Source organism: Corylus avellana, chromosome 5 (assembly GCF_965113065.1).
Source record: "Corylus avellana chromosome 5, dhCorAvel1.hap1.2, whole genome shotgun sequence".
NCBI lineage: Eukaryota > Viridiplantae > Streptophyta > Magnoliopsida > Fagales > Betulaceae > Corylus > Corylus avellana.
This window is the reverse complement of record NC_142494.1, coordinates 26,644,217-26,664,930: the sequence shown is the minus strand read 5'-3', so window position 1 is coordinate 26,664,930 and position 20,714 is coordinate 26,644,217. Positions and strand designations below refer to the sequence as shown.

Genomic DNA, 20,714 nt, shown 5'->3' with positions numbered 1-20,714 from the left:
AAAGTGCTTTCCAAACTATTACCAAACGAGACCTTAATTATTTTGTTTGATTTATTAATTCTGTTCTTCCACGATTAAATAATGAATTGATCGCACACAACAATAATATTGCCCAAATTATACTCAAAATTTTCTAGAGCTTTTTAGTTTATATTTTTTTATTTGTATCATCAAAAATAACCCAAAGGCTGTTTTAACTTATACTTCTATCAAAAAAAAAAAACAAGTCATATGGGAAGGTGATGTGATTACTAATCCAAGAGAGACAAAATATATGTTTGTGGGTGATGATCCACCGAAAGAACTCTTAGGTTTGGTCATACATTATTCAATATTGGATGGCTGTTGACGCACTTCAAGCACAACACAGCATTGCCCAAGAAGTAGGTGAGTAAAGTTTCAATGAAGTCATTAGTGCAATTTCCATTTTGTTTCGAGATAAGATTAATTGCTCTCAATTTTATTGCAATTCAACTTTTTAATGATGGCCGGGGGAGTGTTTGACCAACATAGAATTAATGTAGTAAGCATACAAATTAAGCTGATTTTTTTATTTTTTATTCAAGTTGTATAATTGTATTATATATAAGAAAATGAGCACGAAGAGCATATATTTTGACTATGCTTATACTTTGAAAAAGAAAGTGGGTTGGGCGTCACCGCACCAAAATACCTGAAAATTTTTGTTCTTGCCCATATTTCATAAGTCACAACCTAGAAATTTTCTATTCTTCGGCCAAAGAAATCTGGTTTGTCTCCAAGTTCTTCCGCTCCAAATCATGACTGAAATTCCACCATGATAATATGTTTCTTTTTCTACTCTTACTATCTCCAAGTTTCTCCATCCATGGAAAACAAGGTCTCTCCTTTTTCATTTTTTCTTTTAGCAAGAGAAAATCCATTACAATATGAGAAAAGTTCACATGGGAAGGGGAGGGCGGGAAGGCCTTCTACGGACAGCCCAACCAACCAGTACAACACAAAAGGAAAAACAAACAAAAGTTGAGATGGACAGAAACCCAGTCCAATAATTTCTTGGCACAAGGGCCAAGAAAAGGGCAGCCATAGATGGTGGGTTTTTTTTTTAGTTGTAGCCGAGCAGACTTTGATCGCAACAAGAAGATAAATGCTTGTAAGTGCAAAAAAATTGCTCTCCTGTGGATCTTGAATGCTATCAAGCTGCTGTGAGAGCTGAGAAGACCAAGGGTGTCAGAAACAACAGGGGAGATTGAATTCAATGGCAGTGTTAACAGCAAGAAGGGCTGCATTGGCTTCTCCTTCATTAGGTTCACAAGGAGGACCAAATTGGCTTTTGCAAAGAGGATTGAACCATTAGACTAAATACCAAAGTTTTGATGGCACAGAAAAGAGCAACATAACGCGAGTCGAGTTGAAAGATAAAATCAGCTTCTCATTATATATGCATGGAATCATCGATCTGAATTTGAAGTACAAATAAAATAATATGTGACATACTTCTCTAGGGGATAGTCCATGCAACCTGGCAAATCAAAGAACAGCAGCATCTACAATTGATCCGGGCCTAGCTGTCTGCGGACTATGACATGGAATAAATGACCAACACCAACCCCCACTCCTCAGGGCCCGCATAAAAAATAAAAAAACCCCCAAAAAAGAAGGGGAACAAAATTAAAATTAGAGAAATAAAAAATGGAGACCAGAATAATACATTATCTTTCCTCTGTTCTGAGCCTCTTATGAGCCAGATCAGACTCATTACTGCAGTTACCAACTGAAGTATGTGCAATCACTTGGTAGTTCAAAGACTGTTTCTCATGGTCCTGAAGGAACAAAAGTTACCATTGTTATCCATTTAAGTAAGAAGACAAGTTATCATCTAGCACAAGAAAAACAGAAGACAGCATCTATGAATCAAGGAAATGGGGGAGAAAAAAAACATATAACCTACAATGTCATAAGAAGTCCATTTGGAAAAACGGGGGCATCAATACAACAAATATCCCCATAAGATTTATTGAAGAATCATTTTCATCGCAACAGTAGTAGCAGAGGTAGTAAGAAAGGGCTTTCTAATTAAAAACAAACCTTTGAATCAGATGCTGTACCGTTGAGTTCGCCATTTGCAGGTTTACCAACATTAATTTGCACTGAAATGCTGGCTTGTGACAAATCAACACCCGAAGATTGCAGTGCTTGGGTCAGAGAATTCAGTATCCTGTTCAACACAAAAAATAACTCAGTAACAGCATACATAATTCCATTTATACGTACAACAAATACAAAGTTGCAGATAAACAGGGGGATCAAAAACAATGCCCTTTAAAAAATAACAATGGTCTATCCTCTTGGGAGAAAACCTACCATCTAAATATTATTCTCTAATAGAAACCCTTCTTATTGGAGCTGGTACTCATGTAACCACAGGCTCTTTTCCAAATTTTCTACTGGCTTTGGTTTCATAGGACTAGCGTGCTTCTACATATAATCCAGCGAGCATAACTTACTAGAAAAACCGTGCAGTTAACAGTCATTATAGAGATACACAAGCAATTCATAAAAACATGGGGGTGTTTGGAAAAGTTTTAAAAACTCTTTTCACTTTCAAACACTGAAAAAGCACTTTTTCAGACAATAATTACCAAACAGGTTTTCTTTTTCTTTTTCTTTTTATTTTTTATAAGTAGCACAAATTCATTAAAAGTGCAAGGAGTGAATCATACATACACAAGACGTATACAAGAAAAAAACACCCATCAAGATAAAGAACGAGGAAAATAGTACAAAAATATACAAAGTTAGAGATATTAAGAGGGGTGTTTACAGAGTTCCACTCAAAGAGTGATTTAAGAAACCATAGTTGTAGCTCCGAACTCATCTTCTCACAATCCTCGAAACTTTGAGCATTCATTTACTCTCCAGACGCATCACATTAAACAATAAGGAATTACATTCCAACAATACATTCCTTTCCAGCACAACAAGAGCTCCACCACCCATCTGGGTATAACACACTCTACTCCAGACATCTGAAAAACCAAATTCCACAACTCTCTGGCAATATCACAGTGAAGAAGAAGGTGATTAGGGCTTCGTTTGGTAACAGCCTTGTACTAGACAATGTTCAGTGTCTGACCCATTGACTAGTTTTCTCCCTCAACATTTGTCATTTTGTTACTATATTGCCCCTCTCTCTGCAATTTTTCCACAGAAATTAAATCCCACGCTTTTTGTTTGCTCAGCTTCTCCTTCTTCCTTTCTCTCTCTAAACCCATTCTTCTTCTTCTTCTTCCTTTCTCTTTCTTGTTTTTATTTTGGTTATTTTTTATGCCTAGGCCGATCAATAGGGGAGTTTAATTGGTTATTTTCTTTTGGTTTGGGAGGAAGGAAGGTGTTGGTTTTCTTGAGAAGTTTGTGGCTTGATTTTTTTTTTTTTTGTGGCTTGAATTTTCTTGAGTTTTTTCTCTACTGACCGCCTGGGTTGGTGTTCTTGAAGATTTGGGTTGTTCTTAAATTGAACCCAGTTTTGAGGTCCAGTTTTTTCTCCACATTCAACATGTTCTTCGTCATGAATTGCAAGAACACCAACCTAGGTGGGTAGAGAGAGAGAAAGGAAGAGGTTTAAGAGAGAAAGATGGGTTTTGAGGAGAAGAGGGAGAAGAAGGTTAGAGAAATTCCGTGAAAATACTCAGTTTGGTTAGAAATTGTCTTGATTACTTCTCAGATTAAACAAAAACAAGAAGAGAAAGGAAGAAGAAGAAGAATGGGTTTAGAGAGAGAAAGGAAGAAGAAGGAGAAGAAGCGTGAGAGAAGGAACCGTTCCATGAAATCATAGCCTTTGTTTTCCTTTTCTTTGTTTTCTGTATAATCTCAGCCGTTGGGAGATTTAACAGCAAAACTACCGCACCTAAGAAAATAAATGGCTAAAAAAGTAATTTTACAAGGGTCACGTGTTGGAAGGCACAGAAACAAATGTTAAACAGTATCTAGGCGGGCTCTATTGCGGTTGCCAAACGCCACCTAGGTGTTTCTCCACTCCTTTTACACATAACACCAATCCATCACTATGATGTGTGACGTTTGTGGAGATTATCCGTAGTGAGAATTTTTCCCAAGGATGTTGTCCAAGTGAAGAAGTCAACCTCAAAGGAGCCTTAATGTAATGGCCCAGAAAAAGCGCTAGCCACATCTACGCTATTACTCCAAAAAGACTAGTCAATTTAAAGATTCCATAGAATTCATTATAAAGCCAAATTTCACCTAGTAACTAGAAAATGTGGGACTTAGCACCCATGACTATCTTTATAAACCACCCACTCTATGTGGGTTGCTTCTCATCTTCCCAATATGGGACCGAGGTGTTACAAACTTCCTCTCTTAAATTCCTGACGTCCTCGTCAAGGCCACGTCATGCAATGTTCTAGTACCACATGACCTAGCGTTACTAGGTGGCTGTGATACCATTTCTAATAGCTCAAAAAAAAAAAAAAATGCTAGCCACATCTATACTATTATCCCAAAATGACTAGTCAATTTGGAACTTCCTTGGAATTCAGTATAAAGCCTAGTTTCACCTACTAACTACGTAATGTGGGACTTAGATCTTCATAAACCACCTACTCTATGTGGGGTTACTTCTCATCTTCCCAATATGGGATCAGAGTGTTACACTTAAACCTCCAAATGCTATTCCAACGGAAAGAGGAGTCAACATTGGGAAGAAATTTGTAAAAAATTTTGACCTCAAAAGGATCATCTTTTCGAAAGAATACAACAAAACTTATCTTCATCTCCACGACCCAACCTAACGGAATACAGAGCATTGAAAAGAGAAGATACAGCATCCACCTCCCAATCATTGATAAACATTTATCCCCTCCGGTTAAGGGGTGGTAGCCGTCACCAGTGGAGGTCAGCCTCCAGCAAATATTTTTTTTCTTTTGTTTCGATTATGTTTTGAGAACACTTCTCAATTTTTTGCTTTTTTGAAACACTTTCAGTTTACCAAACGAATTTTTTTCTATAATCCCACACAACATTTTTTCAAATGTGGCTCTCATAAAATACACTTCTCAATTTCATTTTTCAAAAACTTTGCCAAACATGCTTGTAATTTCTTCACAGAAAACATTCTATTTAAGATTATGCCCCAACAAGCAAGCATCATCGTAAAAAATAGCATATATAAATAAGTTCATACCAAGCGAATGAATGTGGTAAACAGCCATGTTTGACAATCAGTGCAACGATGTCAATAAATAAATTAAAAGAAACAAAAAGAAAGCCAAAAAGAATGACACTCACTCTTGAGAATAGGCACTTGAGGTGCTATCTGATCCACTATGAACAGCCAGCTCCTCCTGTTCATGCAGCGTATTACTTGGAACAGCATGCTCAGTTGCATACGGTCTACCATACCACCATTGGGACTGGGTCTGGGTGGGTGCGTTTTCAGCATCAGAAACAGATTCCTGCAAAGAATGGGTGGGCATACCACCCCTAACAACTGGATCGAACATGTTTGGCTTCATTTGCATGTTCGAAGGAAGAGCTGGAATAGCTGACCCAGCGGGGTGATCCAACGCTTTAAAAACAGCAGTTGTGCCCAATTCAGATTCCGGAGAGCTCTGTGCTTTTGTGAGCACGGCTGGGGGTACAACATTATTCTCTATTCCAAAGCCATTCTTTATAACTTGTGAATGATCCGAAAGATTTTCTGCAGGCCCATGATGATTTCTCTGTTACAAGCAAATGCAAGACATCATAAATAAATTTCCTTTGGACACACTGTGGCAATCAACAGCCCCAAAGTCTAATAGTATTTATCATATTCGCAATATATGATTTCATTACTAGAGAAGGAACATCCAGGCTTGTGTTGTTTTTGTTTCCCTGGGCATCATCTACAGGTTATCCATTCACACAAAAAGAATCAAGTACAAGACTACCTTTCTCCTCAAATAGTAGAGTACGCATATTAGTTCTCAAGGAACAAACATCACATGAATCCATAAAGACACCACCACTATATTTGTATGAGCATGTATTTCCACACCAGCAACAGCCAACAAGCATGTCTCTATGCACACGCAAATTTGCAGGTAAAAGAACCTGCATGAATCCCCAACCGCCCAAGATCCTAACTTCAGTTTGGCTTGCTACATAATTATGAAGAAGAAATCTCCAACTTTCCAGAAGGAAAATATTTTACTGTACAGTGTGGACACCTCCGTTGATCCTTTGGGATACTAAAAACCAAGAATCACAGCAAGTCTTTCTTTTTTTTTTTTCCTGGATTGGGGGCACGTGCGGGGTTGGGGGGGGAGGTTGGTTTCAACAACAAAGCTATAAAGTTTAATTTTCATAGGTGAGTAACTCAAAAAATCAACACGTTGTACAACAATAACATATAGCAACAATCGCAAATTAATTAAACAAATGAATTCGTAAACAGCATATGTACTGGAAAATAGATAGTGTGACTTGAATTTAGCATGCTGCTGCCAACACTTAGTTCTGGCTGAAATTTTGTACATAAGAAATCAAAACATCCTCTTAGACACAAAACCTGAAGGCCATCTCCCAGTCAAAGAAACAATCCCACCTCACATGGACTTTGGTACAGAGCGTAAACACACAAAGCTTGAAACTGAACACAAACTAAGAATGTCATGCAAAAGAAATACATAGTCCAACAAAATAACACTACACGTTAATGTGCAAAAAAAGAGACATATGTCCACCATCAGTATTTTACCCATGGTATCAATTTTTTTGGCTCCTTACTCCAGTCATGGTATTGTCCTTCGTACACATTCAACTTCTCCTGTAAAAACTGAATGTACTCTATAACCTGCATATAAATATGAAAATATGTCAATTTTGCGTCACTTATCAAAAAATAATGTCAATTTTGAGTGATAAGAATTAATTTCCAAAATAAAATATAAAAACAGGACATAATCAAGTGACATACCTCCAACAAGAATGAAGCCTTATCTCTTTTTTGATCATTCTGCGGTATGATATCTCTCAAAATCTGAAATCTGCTTCAGCAATAAGATTTTCAGGTAAGCAAAGAATTATTGCCAATGCTATTGATTAGAAGGAGATATTACCATGGCCAAAGAGAACACAAAAGCAAAATAGTAAAGAAAATCAATGTTCACAGATTAGCAACAGTATCATGAGAATATGAACAAGAAGGGGAAAAACATCAAAGAGGGATTGAGATCAAGCACAAGATGACACTAAAATTAATAGCTCAAGCACAACACTGACATCGAATAAACACGGAATTAAATTTGGTGTCTTTGCCAACTACTTAAAAGTTCAAATTTGGGCTGGCACTGTGAAACCAAATGTGTACTAAAAAGGGGAAGAATTTGTATTAAAAAGAGAGAAAGAAAAAAGAGAGAGAGAAAGAGAGATTTGGCCACAGCTCCAAAGTTTTGAACTCAGGAGTGTCTGAAATTCATTGCAGAAAAAAAATACAGAAAAATACTCTAAATCTTGGATTATTTTACTCGACCACCCCAAACTTTCTTTAGCTACAAGAAGCACCCAGAGTTCCAGCAGTGGAACTTTGTCCTCCCACTTTTTTTAGTCAGTGGCATTAAACCATTGATAAACATACAAATCATAAGCATCATCAAGAAACATACATCTTATAGAACAGGCTCCTCATATAACTGCTTTATCGTTTTACTCATTTTCATTACTGTGACCTAAATTCACATTATTTTTTTATAAAACGACAAAGTGACCTAAATTCAGGTTTTCTTTCTACAATTATGAACTTCAATTCATCTATATGTTCACAGTAATTTTTTTCCAAACCCCCCCTCCCCCCCCCCAAACAAAAACAAAAAAACCCAGTTCAACAACGGTCCAATATTTTCCACATAGCAAGCGAATTCAAAAGCACGAGGAAGCAAACCAACACAACCATTTCCAGCTACCACGCACAAATCATAGAAAATAAAACAAAGCTTGCCTCTCGTTAATCTTGCTCCTCCTTCGCTGCTCCGTCTCCGAATGCTTGGACCGATGCGCCGTCGTCCTCTGCTCCCTGCTATTCCCATCTGCTCTCACTGCCGAGCGCACCAAAACAATTCAAAACCCAAAACAACAAAAACGCCAAAAGCAACAGAAACAGAAAAATGGTACCGCTGAGAGACGAGGAGCTGTGTCTGGGAACGACGTCGTCGAACTCGTCGTCGTCAGAATCGTGGCTCTTTGCTGACTTCACCATCTCTCTCTGTCTCTCCTTCAAAAATCAAAATGTACACCTGGACACAGAGGAGAACGAAGCCCTAGTTTCCAACCGATTTGACATTTACGTTCACTATTATTTTATGGAAAAAAAATAAATGCTTCAGACGTCATCACTTTATTAAATTTTATAGCTATATCCAATCAAAAGGAGACACCCGTCTCCTTTCTTCAACAAATTTTACTAAGAAAAAACCCACATGTGGGCTGGTCGTAAGGTGCCACGCAAGGCCATCCCCACCCCAAGCGTAGAGAGGTAGCAAGTGTTGGGGCTAGTTGTGGCCCTACGTACAGGTGGGGCCAGGGTGGCCAGAGTGGCCAACCCATCTCTAGGTTTTTTTTTTTTTTTTTTTTTTACATGCATAAATTTATTACAAATTGGATTGAGGATTGAAGGGGCCTTTTTAGGGAGATTCCTCCGATCCAAACTCTAAAAATGTATGTGGAGTTTGGCATGCACACAGCAGGTGATTTCCATAATGAGCACATGATATTTTGAGGGAAGTCTTTCATCTTCAATAAGAGATCCAAAGTACAAAGCTTTAACAGAAAAACATAGCCAAAGCTATGAAAAGTAAACAAAGGTAATTAACAAATGTGCATTGGATTTATTGTAGGCAATATGACCAAGTATTGTACGTTAAAAGGTTTAATATACAATTCATCCACTTTAGAATCTCATATCTAAATGGAATTTCAAACCAAAAAAAAAAAAAAAAAACCGTTACACCCTCTAAAGAAATAGGAGGTCTAAATATGACATGTAAAGGATCATATGGTTTGCAATAGCAATTTTCAGCTTCATCCTTTCATTCTTCTCTTCTTCTTTTTTTTGGGGGGGGGTGGTCGTGCTGCTACTGCAGCGTCCATCGAGAGGTACCCATACTTTGTGCGTACAAAGGCTCTTATAGTATGGCATCAGAAGTTCATGGTAGGCTGTTCTTTGAAACTAACTAAATCGTACTTTATGGGCAGAAGAGAAATGCTTAGCTGCAGCTACCATTGCAGCCTCAGGTTCAGAGCTTGAACACTTTGATTTGCTAGTCCTTGAAGACGGATGGAAACCGAAACACGACCAAAATGGTCCTAAAAACAACATGCACCAGCTGGTCGTGTTCTTCTTGCCTTCTTTCATTTGTTTTGACCTGTTTTTTTCTTACTTCAACGAAGTGATCAACTAGGAAGAGGTGAACTGTTCTAGCAGACAAGTATAACAAGAAGAAGAAGAAGAAAGCCTGATAGACAATTGCAGTATGCACAGTATATTTGAGGGGTAGTTTGCTTTGGTTTTATGTATCGATCTGCTATCTTAGAGCATTATATAGATGAGGTTTCTTTGGCTTCAAGGTTATAGTGGAGGGACTCTATCAATATGGGCCCGCTCTGATTATTGAAACTAAAAGATATCAGCAGAAAGAACTTTCTCTTTTTGACCATATGTATATGACACTTGCTGACCAAGTTTTCCTCCCATAGTTTCTCAGCAGTTTCACTATTTTCCCACCGCGTGTGCATACAAAGGGGGACAAGTTTGACCAACGTTGTTGCACTATTACTATGATCAAATTAATATATATATATATATATATTATTTTGATCATAGAGTTAAACACAAACATCTATCTTGTTCTGCTCTTGACCATGTTACATCAATTTGAAGCAGAGCCACACCTAGGAATACAAGAGAGAGTCCTACAACAGACAATTAGATTTTGAGATTTCCAATGAAGACATACCGAGTTACATCAAAGTTGTTGGGTGGTTACATGATTGAAAAAAGGAAGACGCTATTCCTCGTAAGGGGATTGAGCTAAACTATATCCAATACTTCGTAAAAGGGCACATATGTCTGAACTGACATGAGTTGAATTAGAATTGCCCCAAGTCAAAGACTTCTTGTGCCACAGTTAGAGCTTGCTTGTCTTGTTGAACTGAAGCCAAGAAAAAATTCCAACCTTTCTTGGAAAAGGCAATGGAAATTGTCACTTATGTACAAATGCAGATGAGGATAAAAGTCATGGGCATGCAAAGAGACTATCTTTCTCCACCATCGAGCTCCTCTTGATCATCCAGCTGAGCTTCTTCTTTGTTGTTCGACTCCCCACCTCCACTTTCATGATTTTCACTACTAGGTCGAAAAAACAATCCAGATGATGTGGAATCATCTTCATCAAGATCTTCTTCATTATCCTTGTCTTTTGACCGCATTATCAAATCACCGTCCATCCAAGCAGGGCATCGATGTGCAGTTCCAAGAGCAGCCTGAACTTGAGACTGAGTTGAAGGACTTGAAGCATGAATTGATGTTTCAGTAGAGTCATGCATCAGGCAAGAACATTCAGGGACTGGATGAGAGAGAAAAGATTTTGGTTTTGAATTCGTGGATGCTTCTATCAGTCCATCCAGCAATCTCTTTCTCATATGCTTGCGTACTGATGTTAGCCAAGTATGGTTGGCATGATATAGATGGCCACCAATTTCGTCTAAAAGCTTGGCAACTTCTTTTCTGCATCCACAGAACCACATCAAAATGACATGTTTAAAGAACAAGAAGAGAGAAATCATCATCAAGTTACTATTTTGAGATTAGATGATTGGCATGACATTTTTATCATTAACCTACTTTAGGCATGCGGCAAAACAAATATGTTGCTGGAACTTCAAGTGCAAGGCCCACAAGCTATGGAGACTTGACTTGGAAAAAGAAAAACCTTTAAAAGTGATTGTATGGTCCTAAGTAGCCCACTGTCCAATCAGTTGTGTTACTCATGGCATAGAGACAGCAATGTAACAACTTAACAGAAAAATAGAGGAGAGATCCTTTCTGCATTCGATCTCAATGCCTTGACATAGGCAAAATAACAGTAAAAAGGATAATCTAAATCATGTATCCTGATTGTCAAAGAATCGTGTGTGAACATATTCAGTAGCCAAATACATGTAATAATTACCTGTCTGGCCTAAATGTTTTCATTGCAGCTGACTGGTAGAGTCTGTGCCCCATTACCAAGCTGGCAAAATTTGGATGTCCCTTGCCATCACGATCGAAACCAGTGATGAAAACATCAGCTTCAACACATATCACATAGTCGATTGCTTCCCATAGCAATTTATGGGCATTGGTCCGCAACTCCATCACTGTACTCTCAGGCTCATTGTCACTCTCAGCCACCCAACCCCACCAACCTTCAATGTTATATGATTTTGGCCGTGCTGGAGGTGGTGGAAGCGGGCGAGGACGTGGCCCTGCAGTTTTCCAAGCTTCATGCTTCATCTCTTTCTCAATTAAAGGTGGAGTTCCAGGATAACTGCTAATGAGGTTAGCCTCACGACCATAAAGACTACTGAGCTCCCAAGGGGTGCTAAGGGAAGTCCTATCAACAACATTTTCAAACATCGCATGAAGAGGAATCAACGTCCTTTGGCCACCAAAGACTTCACCACCAGAGACATATATTATTGTGTCCCCCGAGTATCCATACGCACGAAGAAGAATACCAACCTGTAGAAATTCATGAGATTTAGATCAAAGGCTCACGTAGACTTTTAAGACATTTCCTATTTGGTAGACAACTCTGCTTACTTAGAAGAGTGGCCAAGTTTTTGATAAGTAGAAGAGTGGCCAAGTTAATTAGTCATTTCAATGTGTATGGGCTCAGACGTCACAGGTTGGCCTTCTACCCAACAACCACTTTCCACAGTGATTTATCCATCCCCGTAAAAGCTGAAAAATTGGTATTTTAGGATAACCCCTTTCCCTCCTACAGTGAATTGATAAAGCTCCCTCAAACCCTTCAAATTGTGAAGTGGCACACTTCAAGTTTTATACGTAGAACTAAGCTTCTAAAGTACAAAGTTTCAAGGGTATCATCATCTTTAATATTTGTATGTATTGGACCAATCTTGACATTGAGAGTAAGTATCTATGTAATCTCCTACCTCTTCTGGCATTAATGGACAAGAACCATCAAGTCGTTGCTTAGCCGAATTCACTGAAAGCTTCCCCTTGACAATCCCACGTTTTATCATCCAAGACCTTTTGTGCTGGATGAGCTCCGTATGAACATCCTTGGAAAAAGTTTCAAAGGTAGAGGATGCATATCAAACTCTGAGTAGAGTTCCAAGACATCTCAATCATGCATTTATGGGTTAGAGGCAGATACCTGGAAGAGTTCAGCACAACCATGATATGCTAAAGCTTCTCTGGTCATCCCAGGGTCATAAGCTATAAATGGCCGTCCAGGAGCCTGTAACCTAAAATAATATTTGAAATGAATACAAACTCACAACAATAAACGAGAGTAAAAAAGGAAGTTTATGATGAGCAGTCACTGACCTCAATAAAATTTTGGTGGCAAGTTCCTGGACCTCCTGCCGGAACCGAAGGGCATGAAAAGCAACCCTACATCTCAGCCTTTGTAGCTCTTCAACATGTTCAAGTACGGGCGGAAGGGTGGCCTAAATTACAACCAGAAAGATAATAACAACTCAAAATGCATAAAGAGATTATTATTAGTAGCAATAATGACATCAAATCAAAGAACATCTAACTTGAACTGCAGCAAGATTAAAAATTTTGAGTTAAGTAAGAATAGATACCAAGCAAAAATATTTCCGGAGGAAAAAAAGGAAAAATAAAAAACATATATTCTGCCATCACTTTCAGTCTTTCACTAAAGGCCATCAGGTAATCATTATGAACAACTATAGGTAAGCTTTTCTTCATTACATACATAGTATTAATAATAACACATTTATTTTCAGTCTTATACAGTTTTGCCACTTCAAGTTTTAAATGTGACCATGAATCAAAGACCATGTACAAAGTCTGCTTCCAATATCTAACAGTACAAAACATATATACAGATTAAGAGCATCTATGGGTGTCCCATGGAAATCGAGCAAAGTCCATTTCCTTGTTGGAATTAATAAGCACATTAGCTTTGAACATCCAAATGCACAACCAAATAAACCCAATTGTGGCCATCTCCTTCAACAAGTAATTAAAAGATTGGCCAAACATGTCGACTAATTACTAAATTAACAGTCAATTTCAGCATTTATCATGTCATAAGTAGATTGAATCATAATGCTATTATTTATTCAGAACACTATGCTCTGGACAGCAATTACAAGTAGGGTAAATGTTAAGTTCAATTCCAGGCTATGGGTCAAAGAAGGAAAACAAAAGGGACAAAAAATCACTGTCATTACCTGCAAGCATCCACCTTCAGATACAACTAGTTCAACCACTGCATGCTTCTTCAATACTATGAGAACTTGGTTCAGATAATAATATGGAGAAGCTGAGTGACGCACTTTGAAACTTGGAATTTCCTTCTTTCTCCTTGCCCATTTGAGATTTTTTGGAAGGGTCTTCACAATGTTGACATCTTTTGTTAACGCTGCCATGAACTGGTCCTCGTTGTACAGGTATGCAAAACTCTTGAACTCAGAACTGCATAAATTATAAAATATAAAGAACTAACTTACAATATTAAATGGATACATCAATTTAGGCCATGATCAAAGTTAATCAAAATTGCAATGATTATCTGGAGGTTAGGCAACCTTATCCCCTTGCTGCTTGTAGTCGACTGGATCTCAGGAATTACTAAGGTAGCATTAAGAAGTCGAGAAACCACAACCACATCACAAATCTGAAAGATAACAATAATATACACTTGTAATTTAATATGGTATTTGAATAAAATAGAACATAGGTGATTCAAACATGGCATCCTCACCGAATTCCGGATCTCATGGAAACCACCTTGTATTCTAACAAATATAAACCCATTTGTTTTTGAACTGGGATCTGTTACAGATACGATTAATTAGAAACACCTTTTTAGTTAAGAAAGAAATTGTAAGAATTATTAAAAAAATAATAATAAGACATCTTGATTACTTATCAAAAAATAAAAAAAAACAATGAAGGATTCTTAAAAGCAATTCCATGGAAAATATGAAATATCAAAAGGGACAAAAAGATATGATAAAGCTTATAATTGGTGTGGCAAACTCATTCTTAATCGACCCATATAACTCAATTTGGGAAATGGGAAACAAAAATTCCTCAAGTGAAACAACAAATATACACTCAACCCAACACACTTCATGGCAACTGATGGAATTAGCTACATGATTTTTGAGAAGATAAATGCTTGGAGAATCTTCAAATGAGGCCTTGGTATAATACGTTGGGACACAACTCAACCAAAAGCTTAAACCTAAAACTTACCGCTATTGGTTTTAGTCCAACAATGTTATTACTAACCAATCACTCTTGTGACTACTATATGATATGGGACTTAACCACTCTTACTCACACATATGCGCTTTAACAAATTCCTCCCTCACATATGAATCTACCACATATCAGCTACATACCCCCTTGAACAGGAGTCACCACTGCTCTTACCATAGAAAGCATGGACCTTTTGCAGGATTATATTTATAGGCTTTATCGCTAGTCTGAGTGATGCACCTTGTCCCCAGTCTAAGTATGAAAGGAACCATCTTCATTCACCTTGCCAGTCTTTGTGGGCTTATCAGTGTGATGCACCCTATCCCTACTACAACTACAAAAGGAACCATCATCATCTACCTTCTTAGGCTTTGGGAGCTTATCTATGCAATACACCCTAAAACCCTATCCTCATTCCAACTGCAAAAGGAATTGACCTCACTCCAACTATGAAACAGATCACCATCATCTGCCTTGCCATGCTTTATGAACTATGTGCCTAAGCTTTATGGGCATATCTATGTGACACACAATGTCCTCGCTTTAACTGCAAAAGAAGCCACTATCATCCAACTTGCAGCACATTACCATTACCATTAGCTCCAACACAATTTGTTTAAGTGAAAATTACATGGGGAGTAATCAATGAAGATCTTTATACAAGATGTTGAAACACCACTTAACCCAAGAGTTTAAGCCCAAAAACTTAAGCCTATGAATTTGAACCCAAAAATGTTAGACCAACTACTCACTCTTGTAACTATTATCCAATATAAATTTTTTTTCACTCATACTCAAACGTGTATACTTCAATGAGTACATAATTTTTCCAAAATATATGCAAACAAGCACACTCAAACTTCAATTTCAATAATCTAAAAACAAAAGGAAAAACATGGAATTGTCAGGTATTTCTGAAAATAAATTTACTAAGAAAAGAAAACTCTTAGCAGACGGGCTTCCTCAATTCATTAAAACAAAAAATTGATTAATTCTTTGGTTGATTTTTGGGTGAAGTAGCATTACGAGCATTCATTAAAAGATTAGGTTTCATTAGTTTGATGAGAACAGAAGTTTGATAGATTAGATAACATTGATATTTACGCTATACGATTGTATTATGTTCTACGCCTGACTATACTATCCGGTTTTCAGTAATAGTTTCCTTGAGATTCCATTGTGCCACATTGGTGTTTTTCATAGACTAGAGCTTTGAAATCTGTGACTTTGATACATAGAACCCTGTTGCCTGCTACGGTTCCACTCTCCAAATTTCTCGAAAGATAAGATAGTCTATTCAGGCAAAATTAAGCTTGAAAGGGAAAGTTTTAACTTCAAGTAATTTTTTGCTTCAGTTTTACCAATAATATTAGCCTATATAAAGCATTGAACTACATATAATTCACTACCAAGATGCATATGAGACCTAACCAGCATAGGAACCTCTGGAATTTGCATCAGGATGCAAAGATTCAAAACGCCTTACTGGACCCCACAGCCGTCTATACGTTGGACTCTGCACCACAAATTAGGAGTATAACAATAAGAAGCCATAAACAGACAACAAAGGAAACAATCAAACAAAGTATATGAACCAAAGACGGATAATAATGGTCCCCTCATAATACTAGGCCAATTTCAACAGCAAGAACGGGATGAAACCATGATGGCTACGAGTTGTACTCCATACAAAGATTCAAAAACAGATCCATACTAAAGAACAAACATAAAGGAGAGAGAAAATTCCACGAGCTCAAAACCCATGAGCTGAAAACGACATTAATGTCCTAATTTCTTAGAACGAGAACAAAATCATAATCCCATAAGCACCCAGGCAACAGAAATTCTGGAACCAAGCAACAATAAAACAAGATGAACAACAATCAAGCTGGTTAAACACCCTATTCAAAAAGCATGAACACTATGGACACGTTCAAAGCACAACGACAATAGAGTAAAAGAAGATGAAAAAGAAAGCATTGATCTTGGTAGGAAGGTGTATTTGCACATTACAGTTCTGGGAAAATTAGCATTTCCAAAGATGGGTCGCCAGGAGAATACTATGATTGATGACTGGTACTCTATATAGCCGTCGTCAGTGAATCTAGCAAGCAAAAAGTGAATGAAGAGAGAAATAGCCGATAGCACAAGCCCAACCAGACCAACCCATTTCAGTCTAGAATTCAACACCATCTTCCCCTCCCCTTTCATAGAAATCCCCTTCCTCTCTCTCTCTGTGTTTCTCTCTGTTTCTCTCTTTCTATAACAAAGCTAGTAGAAACAGGGGAGGACTTAGAAAAATGTCTGAGAGACACAGAGCGAGAAAGTGGAGAACGGGTGTTTTGAGTCGTACAGTGCGCGGGGGGGGGGGGGGGGGGGGTTTGAGTTGGACTTGACAGATCGAAGGGACATCTATAATCTATTGTAATATATCTATTATAATGATTTGGGTTTCCTCGCCAGTCTCAGTATCAGAGCGTGAGAGACACGGGCCAATGACAAAAAACATAAAATGGTTTTGATTGGATAATGTTGCCAACTTGGTCCGTATACGTCCAGGTCCAGAAGTGTTTGCTGCTGCTGATATCAGTGTACTGAAGAGAGTCACGTGAGTTTTGGACTTTTCTCACGTGCTGTGGAAGACTTTTGGCTCTCTGAGCTTTTTTCTGAGGCAATGGGAGCAGTTTAGTGAAATTATGAATTGGCATGATGAGGTCACATAGAAGGGCCTTTTGCTTTAAAATATGGAGGTTTTGTAGGGGTTTAAATTAAATTTAATAGACTGAAGGATGAGTAAATGAAATTAGTTTAAATTTTCAGTACAAATTTATTGCTTGGGTTGAATGGGACCATACATACAGCCGAATGGCATCTTCACTATTTTATTATTTTATGGTTTAGGGTTTTCTTGTGTTTTTTTGTTTGGTGGAATGACCAAATTTTTTCAAAATGTAATTTTTCAAGAAAAATAAATAATTAATCTTCATAGTGGCCACCGCCACAACTAGAAGCTCAGGGTGATGCAACCAACCCCAATGCCAGTTTAGGGTGGCTGCAACCGGCCCCCCATAGCTTGGGTGGTTGGCCACTAGCGAGATGAAGAGTGAAGAGATTATTTTATTTCCCGCAAATACTAAACAAACCTAACGAGCTATTCAATTCTTGGATAACCAATGTGACTTAATATATAAAATCTAATTTAGACTGTAAAAACGATTTCTCTCTATTTAAAAAAAAAAATAGTCAATAATATCCCCCATGGGCCGTGACTCTCTCTCTCTCAAGTAACTAACGATTTTGTTTTAGATTTGGAAGTGGGAAATAAAAACTAAAGTGATATATAATTTTGGATTTAATCCATGAGACCCTTCTCTAGTTAAAAACTTATAGATCTAATCCATGACTCTTGTACACTACACCTTTATCATCTATGAAAGTAATCTATTTTTCTTTCGTGTAGCTTACAAATTTGTTATTTTTAAGTTGCAAGAATGTTTGCATTGTGATTTTGTTTTCTTTAAGAATAAAACTAATACAAAAATTAGTTGATAAATGAAAGTAGTACAAGTAGACTACGAAACAAAAGCAGGGGTTGTTAGTACACTACAGAGTAAAATAATAATGTTTGTTCTTTTGTAGCCAAACTGATCAGGATTTCCTTTTCGTAAGCATATCCTTTATTGTCATCGCGAGTTCAAATTCCTATGGCAATCATACAAGTTAGAAAGCTTTCTTTGTTGTACGGAGCTTTCTTAATCAGAAGTAGGTGAACATGCAACTTTCTTGACCTTTTACCTTTATATACACATACACTCTTATCTCTCTATCTAGATTCATCCACTCTTATCTTGCCACGTTTTCAATTTTTTTTAAAAAAAAATTATTTATATATAATTAAGTAAATATATATTTAACAAAAATTAGATTTGACCCCTATTAAAATTAAGCTTCACCATCTGAATTAGTATATATAGTATGAGCCACTACCCATTGGTTCTACCTTGTTGAGAATTATACATAATGCCAAATAATGAATATATTGTCACTTTTTTTTTTCTTTTTTTTTTTGTTTTGTAAATCAAAAAGGCGGAAAAAGGGGAGCAATGTAATTTTCTCCTTATTTCCTCCTTGAGCGCGACCATCGAGGTTTTCACCCGCTGTGAAATGTTCGGTTTGAGCTATACCTATTGTCTGAGAAGGCGCATCTATCACCACAACCCCACCAAAATGCAAGTTGGTAAACTCTTTAGTAGCATCTGGTTCGCGGACTACTATCGCAAGCAGGTTCGAACCGAATATATTGTTACCTTATTTAACAATTTTAAATGATATAATATCATATTCACCATTAAATTCAATCAAAAATAAAATTTTAATCACTTCTCTCCCTTTCATAGGGGATGCAAAATGAATTATTCTTTATTTGTTTGTTCAAAGAAAACAAAAATAAAAAATAAAAACACAACATGTAATACATAGATGTGAATCATGTGACCTTGCATGGCACATGAATATGGAATTTACTATATCAAGAAAATCGACAACGGTGGGCATCAAATGCGGGCCATGCCTCGACTGAAGATGAGGGAATAATTAAGCCCTTTGGGGAGGGGGGGTGCTTCCTATTGTGCATAGATTATTCTAAAAATAGACATCATTTACATTTTTCTTTGTTATATTATTACAATTTGCTATGCCTTTTTTTATAATTATTTTGGCTGACATTTTTATTCTCAACTTTGAATTTAGGTGTAAATCACTAAATCTACCTTTGGAGAGTGGACATAATTTAGAAAGCAATTATATATAATGAAATAGAAATGCGGAAGCACATTGCCCTGTTCAAACTTATAAAACTGACCATAAACGGAATCATATCATATAGTGATAACATGCGAGCGGGCATATATTATCCGCACCCATTACTCATATTCCGCTATTCACCTGCCTAGGATTAAGGGCTGAAAATCTGCCCTAGAACCATGTTGATGGGCAAATAGTAAAATATATATTATTAGATGCAACAAAATAAAATATATATTAGAAAAGAAATTATCATAATTTCGCATAAAATAGAGAGTGTACTAATTATCCTCTTCACCAACAACTCACTCTTTTTCTCCAACCAATTTAAGATTTTATATGCAACAAGTCTAATGTCACCATATTTATTTGCTACATCGCAGTTAAGTTTCTGATGGAATTTTTTTTTTTTTTTTTGGAAAAAAATATATTAAGAGCGCACATGCACGGCAACAGAGAAGACTTTTGGCTTTTTGTGAGACTCTGCTTTTCTGGTAGTGGGTAAATGGGTTTCTGTAAAGGACAGAAGCTGAGGAATTGGGGGCAGTAGGTGAAAAAGTAAATGCACGAGGAAAGTGGGGTTGAATTGAGATCCCTCCGATTGATGAGAAATTGGAAAATTTTCAATTCTTAATTAGGTCCTTTATTTTAAATTTAATAGTCTATTAAATACGAGCTGTTTTTGTATAACTGATATATTAAATACTAATTTTTGTTTTACCAAAGTTTAAATGATTTTATAGACTATTAAATTTTAAATGAAAGATCATGATTAACAATTGGAGAATCTCCAACTTTTTCCAATTAGAGAGGATCCAGATCCACTGGGGTTAGAGACTTTTGCGGTAGGCAAATGCCAAAGGCTAAACTTTTTTACCTAACAAAAGTTCAACTTTTACCCTTTTTTTTTTTTCTAAAAAAAAAAACAAAATAAAAAATGAAAAAATTGTCTAAAGCAACCCTATCTGTTTTTTGCCTTTCTTTTATTTGATATTTTTTTAAAAAATGAAAAATAGTATTTTTCTTCATAATAATGACATTTTCTTTAAAAAAAAATGACATTATTATGAAAAAAAGTACCATTTTTCATTTTTTTTAAAATTACCAAATAAAAGAAAGACAAAAAAAATAGATAGGGTTGCTTTAGACATTTTTTTTCATTTTTTATTTTATTTTATTTTTAAAAAAAATATAAGGCAAAAATTAGACTTTTATTGAAAAAAAAAGTTGAGTCCCTATCATCCCTCTTTACGGTGAGCTCATTGAAGGAACTTTTGCTTTGAAATATGGAGAGGCAGCAACAAGTCTTTGGGTTTATAGACGTGTGGGACAGAATTGAATGATGAGTAAATGAAATTAGGTCACATCCTCAGTACAAAATTTATTCCTTGATTTGAATGAGACCATA

General features: G+C 36.7%; 2 protein-coding genes across 3 annotated transcripts; both read right to left on the bottom strand.

The window, feature by feature from the left end:
* Positions 1–1,390: 1,390 nt before the first annotated feature.
* BIM3 (BES1-interacting Myc-like protein 3) lies at positions 1,391–8,326 on the bottom strand. Its single transcript, XM_059596563.2, has 7 exons — positions 8,149–8,326; positions 7,976–8,072; positions 6,956–7,025; positions 6,737–6,832; positions 5,284–5,717; positions 2,068–2,197; positions 1,391–1,802 (listed from the first exon to the last, which is right to left on the bottom strand). Exons 1-7 carry the CDS (start codon positions 8,231–8,233, stop codon positions 1,692–1,694), a joined length of 1,023 nt encoding a protein of 340 aa, XP_059452546.2. The 5' UTR covers positions 8,234–8,326; the 3' UTR covers positions 1,391–1,691.
* Positions 8,327–9,946: 1,620 nt separating this feature from the next.
* LOC132182132 (O-fucosyltransferase family protein) lies at positions 9,947–16,862 on the bottom strand. Of its 2 annotated transcripts, XM_088517021.1 has the most exons (10): positions 16,517–16,862; positions 15,935–16,019; positions 14,001–14,071; positions 13,825–13,913; positions 13,468–13,711; positions 12,590–12,711; positions 12,417–12,507; positions 12,193–12,321; positions 11,205–11,755; positions 9,947–10,759 (listed from the first exon to the last, which is right to left on the bottom strand). In XM_088517021.1, the coding sequence occupies exons 1-10, from the start codon at positions 16,712–16,714 to the stop codon at positions 10,288–10,290; spliced, it is 2,052 nt and encodes a 683-aa protein (XP_088373147.1). In that variant the 5' UTR covers positions 16,715–16,862; the 3' UTR covers positions 9,947–10,287. The 2 variants fall into 2 exon arrangements, with proteins under 2 accessions (XP_088373147.1, XP_088373148.1); XM_088517022.1 differs by lacking the exon at positions 14,001–14,071 and having other exon boundaries at positions 16,517–16,609.
* Between the last annotated feature and the right edge of the window lie 3,852 nt (positions 16,863–20,714).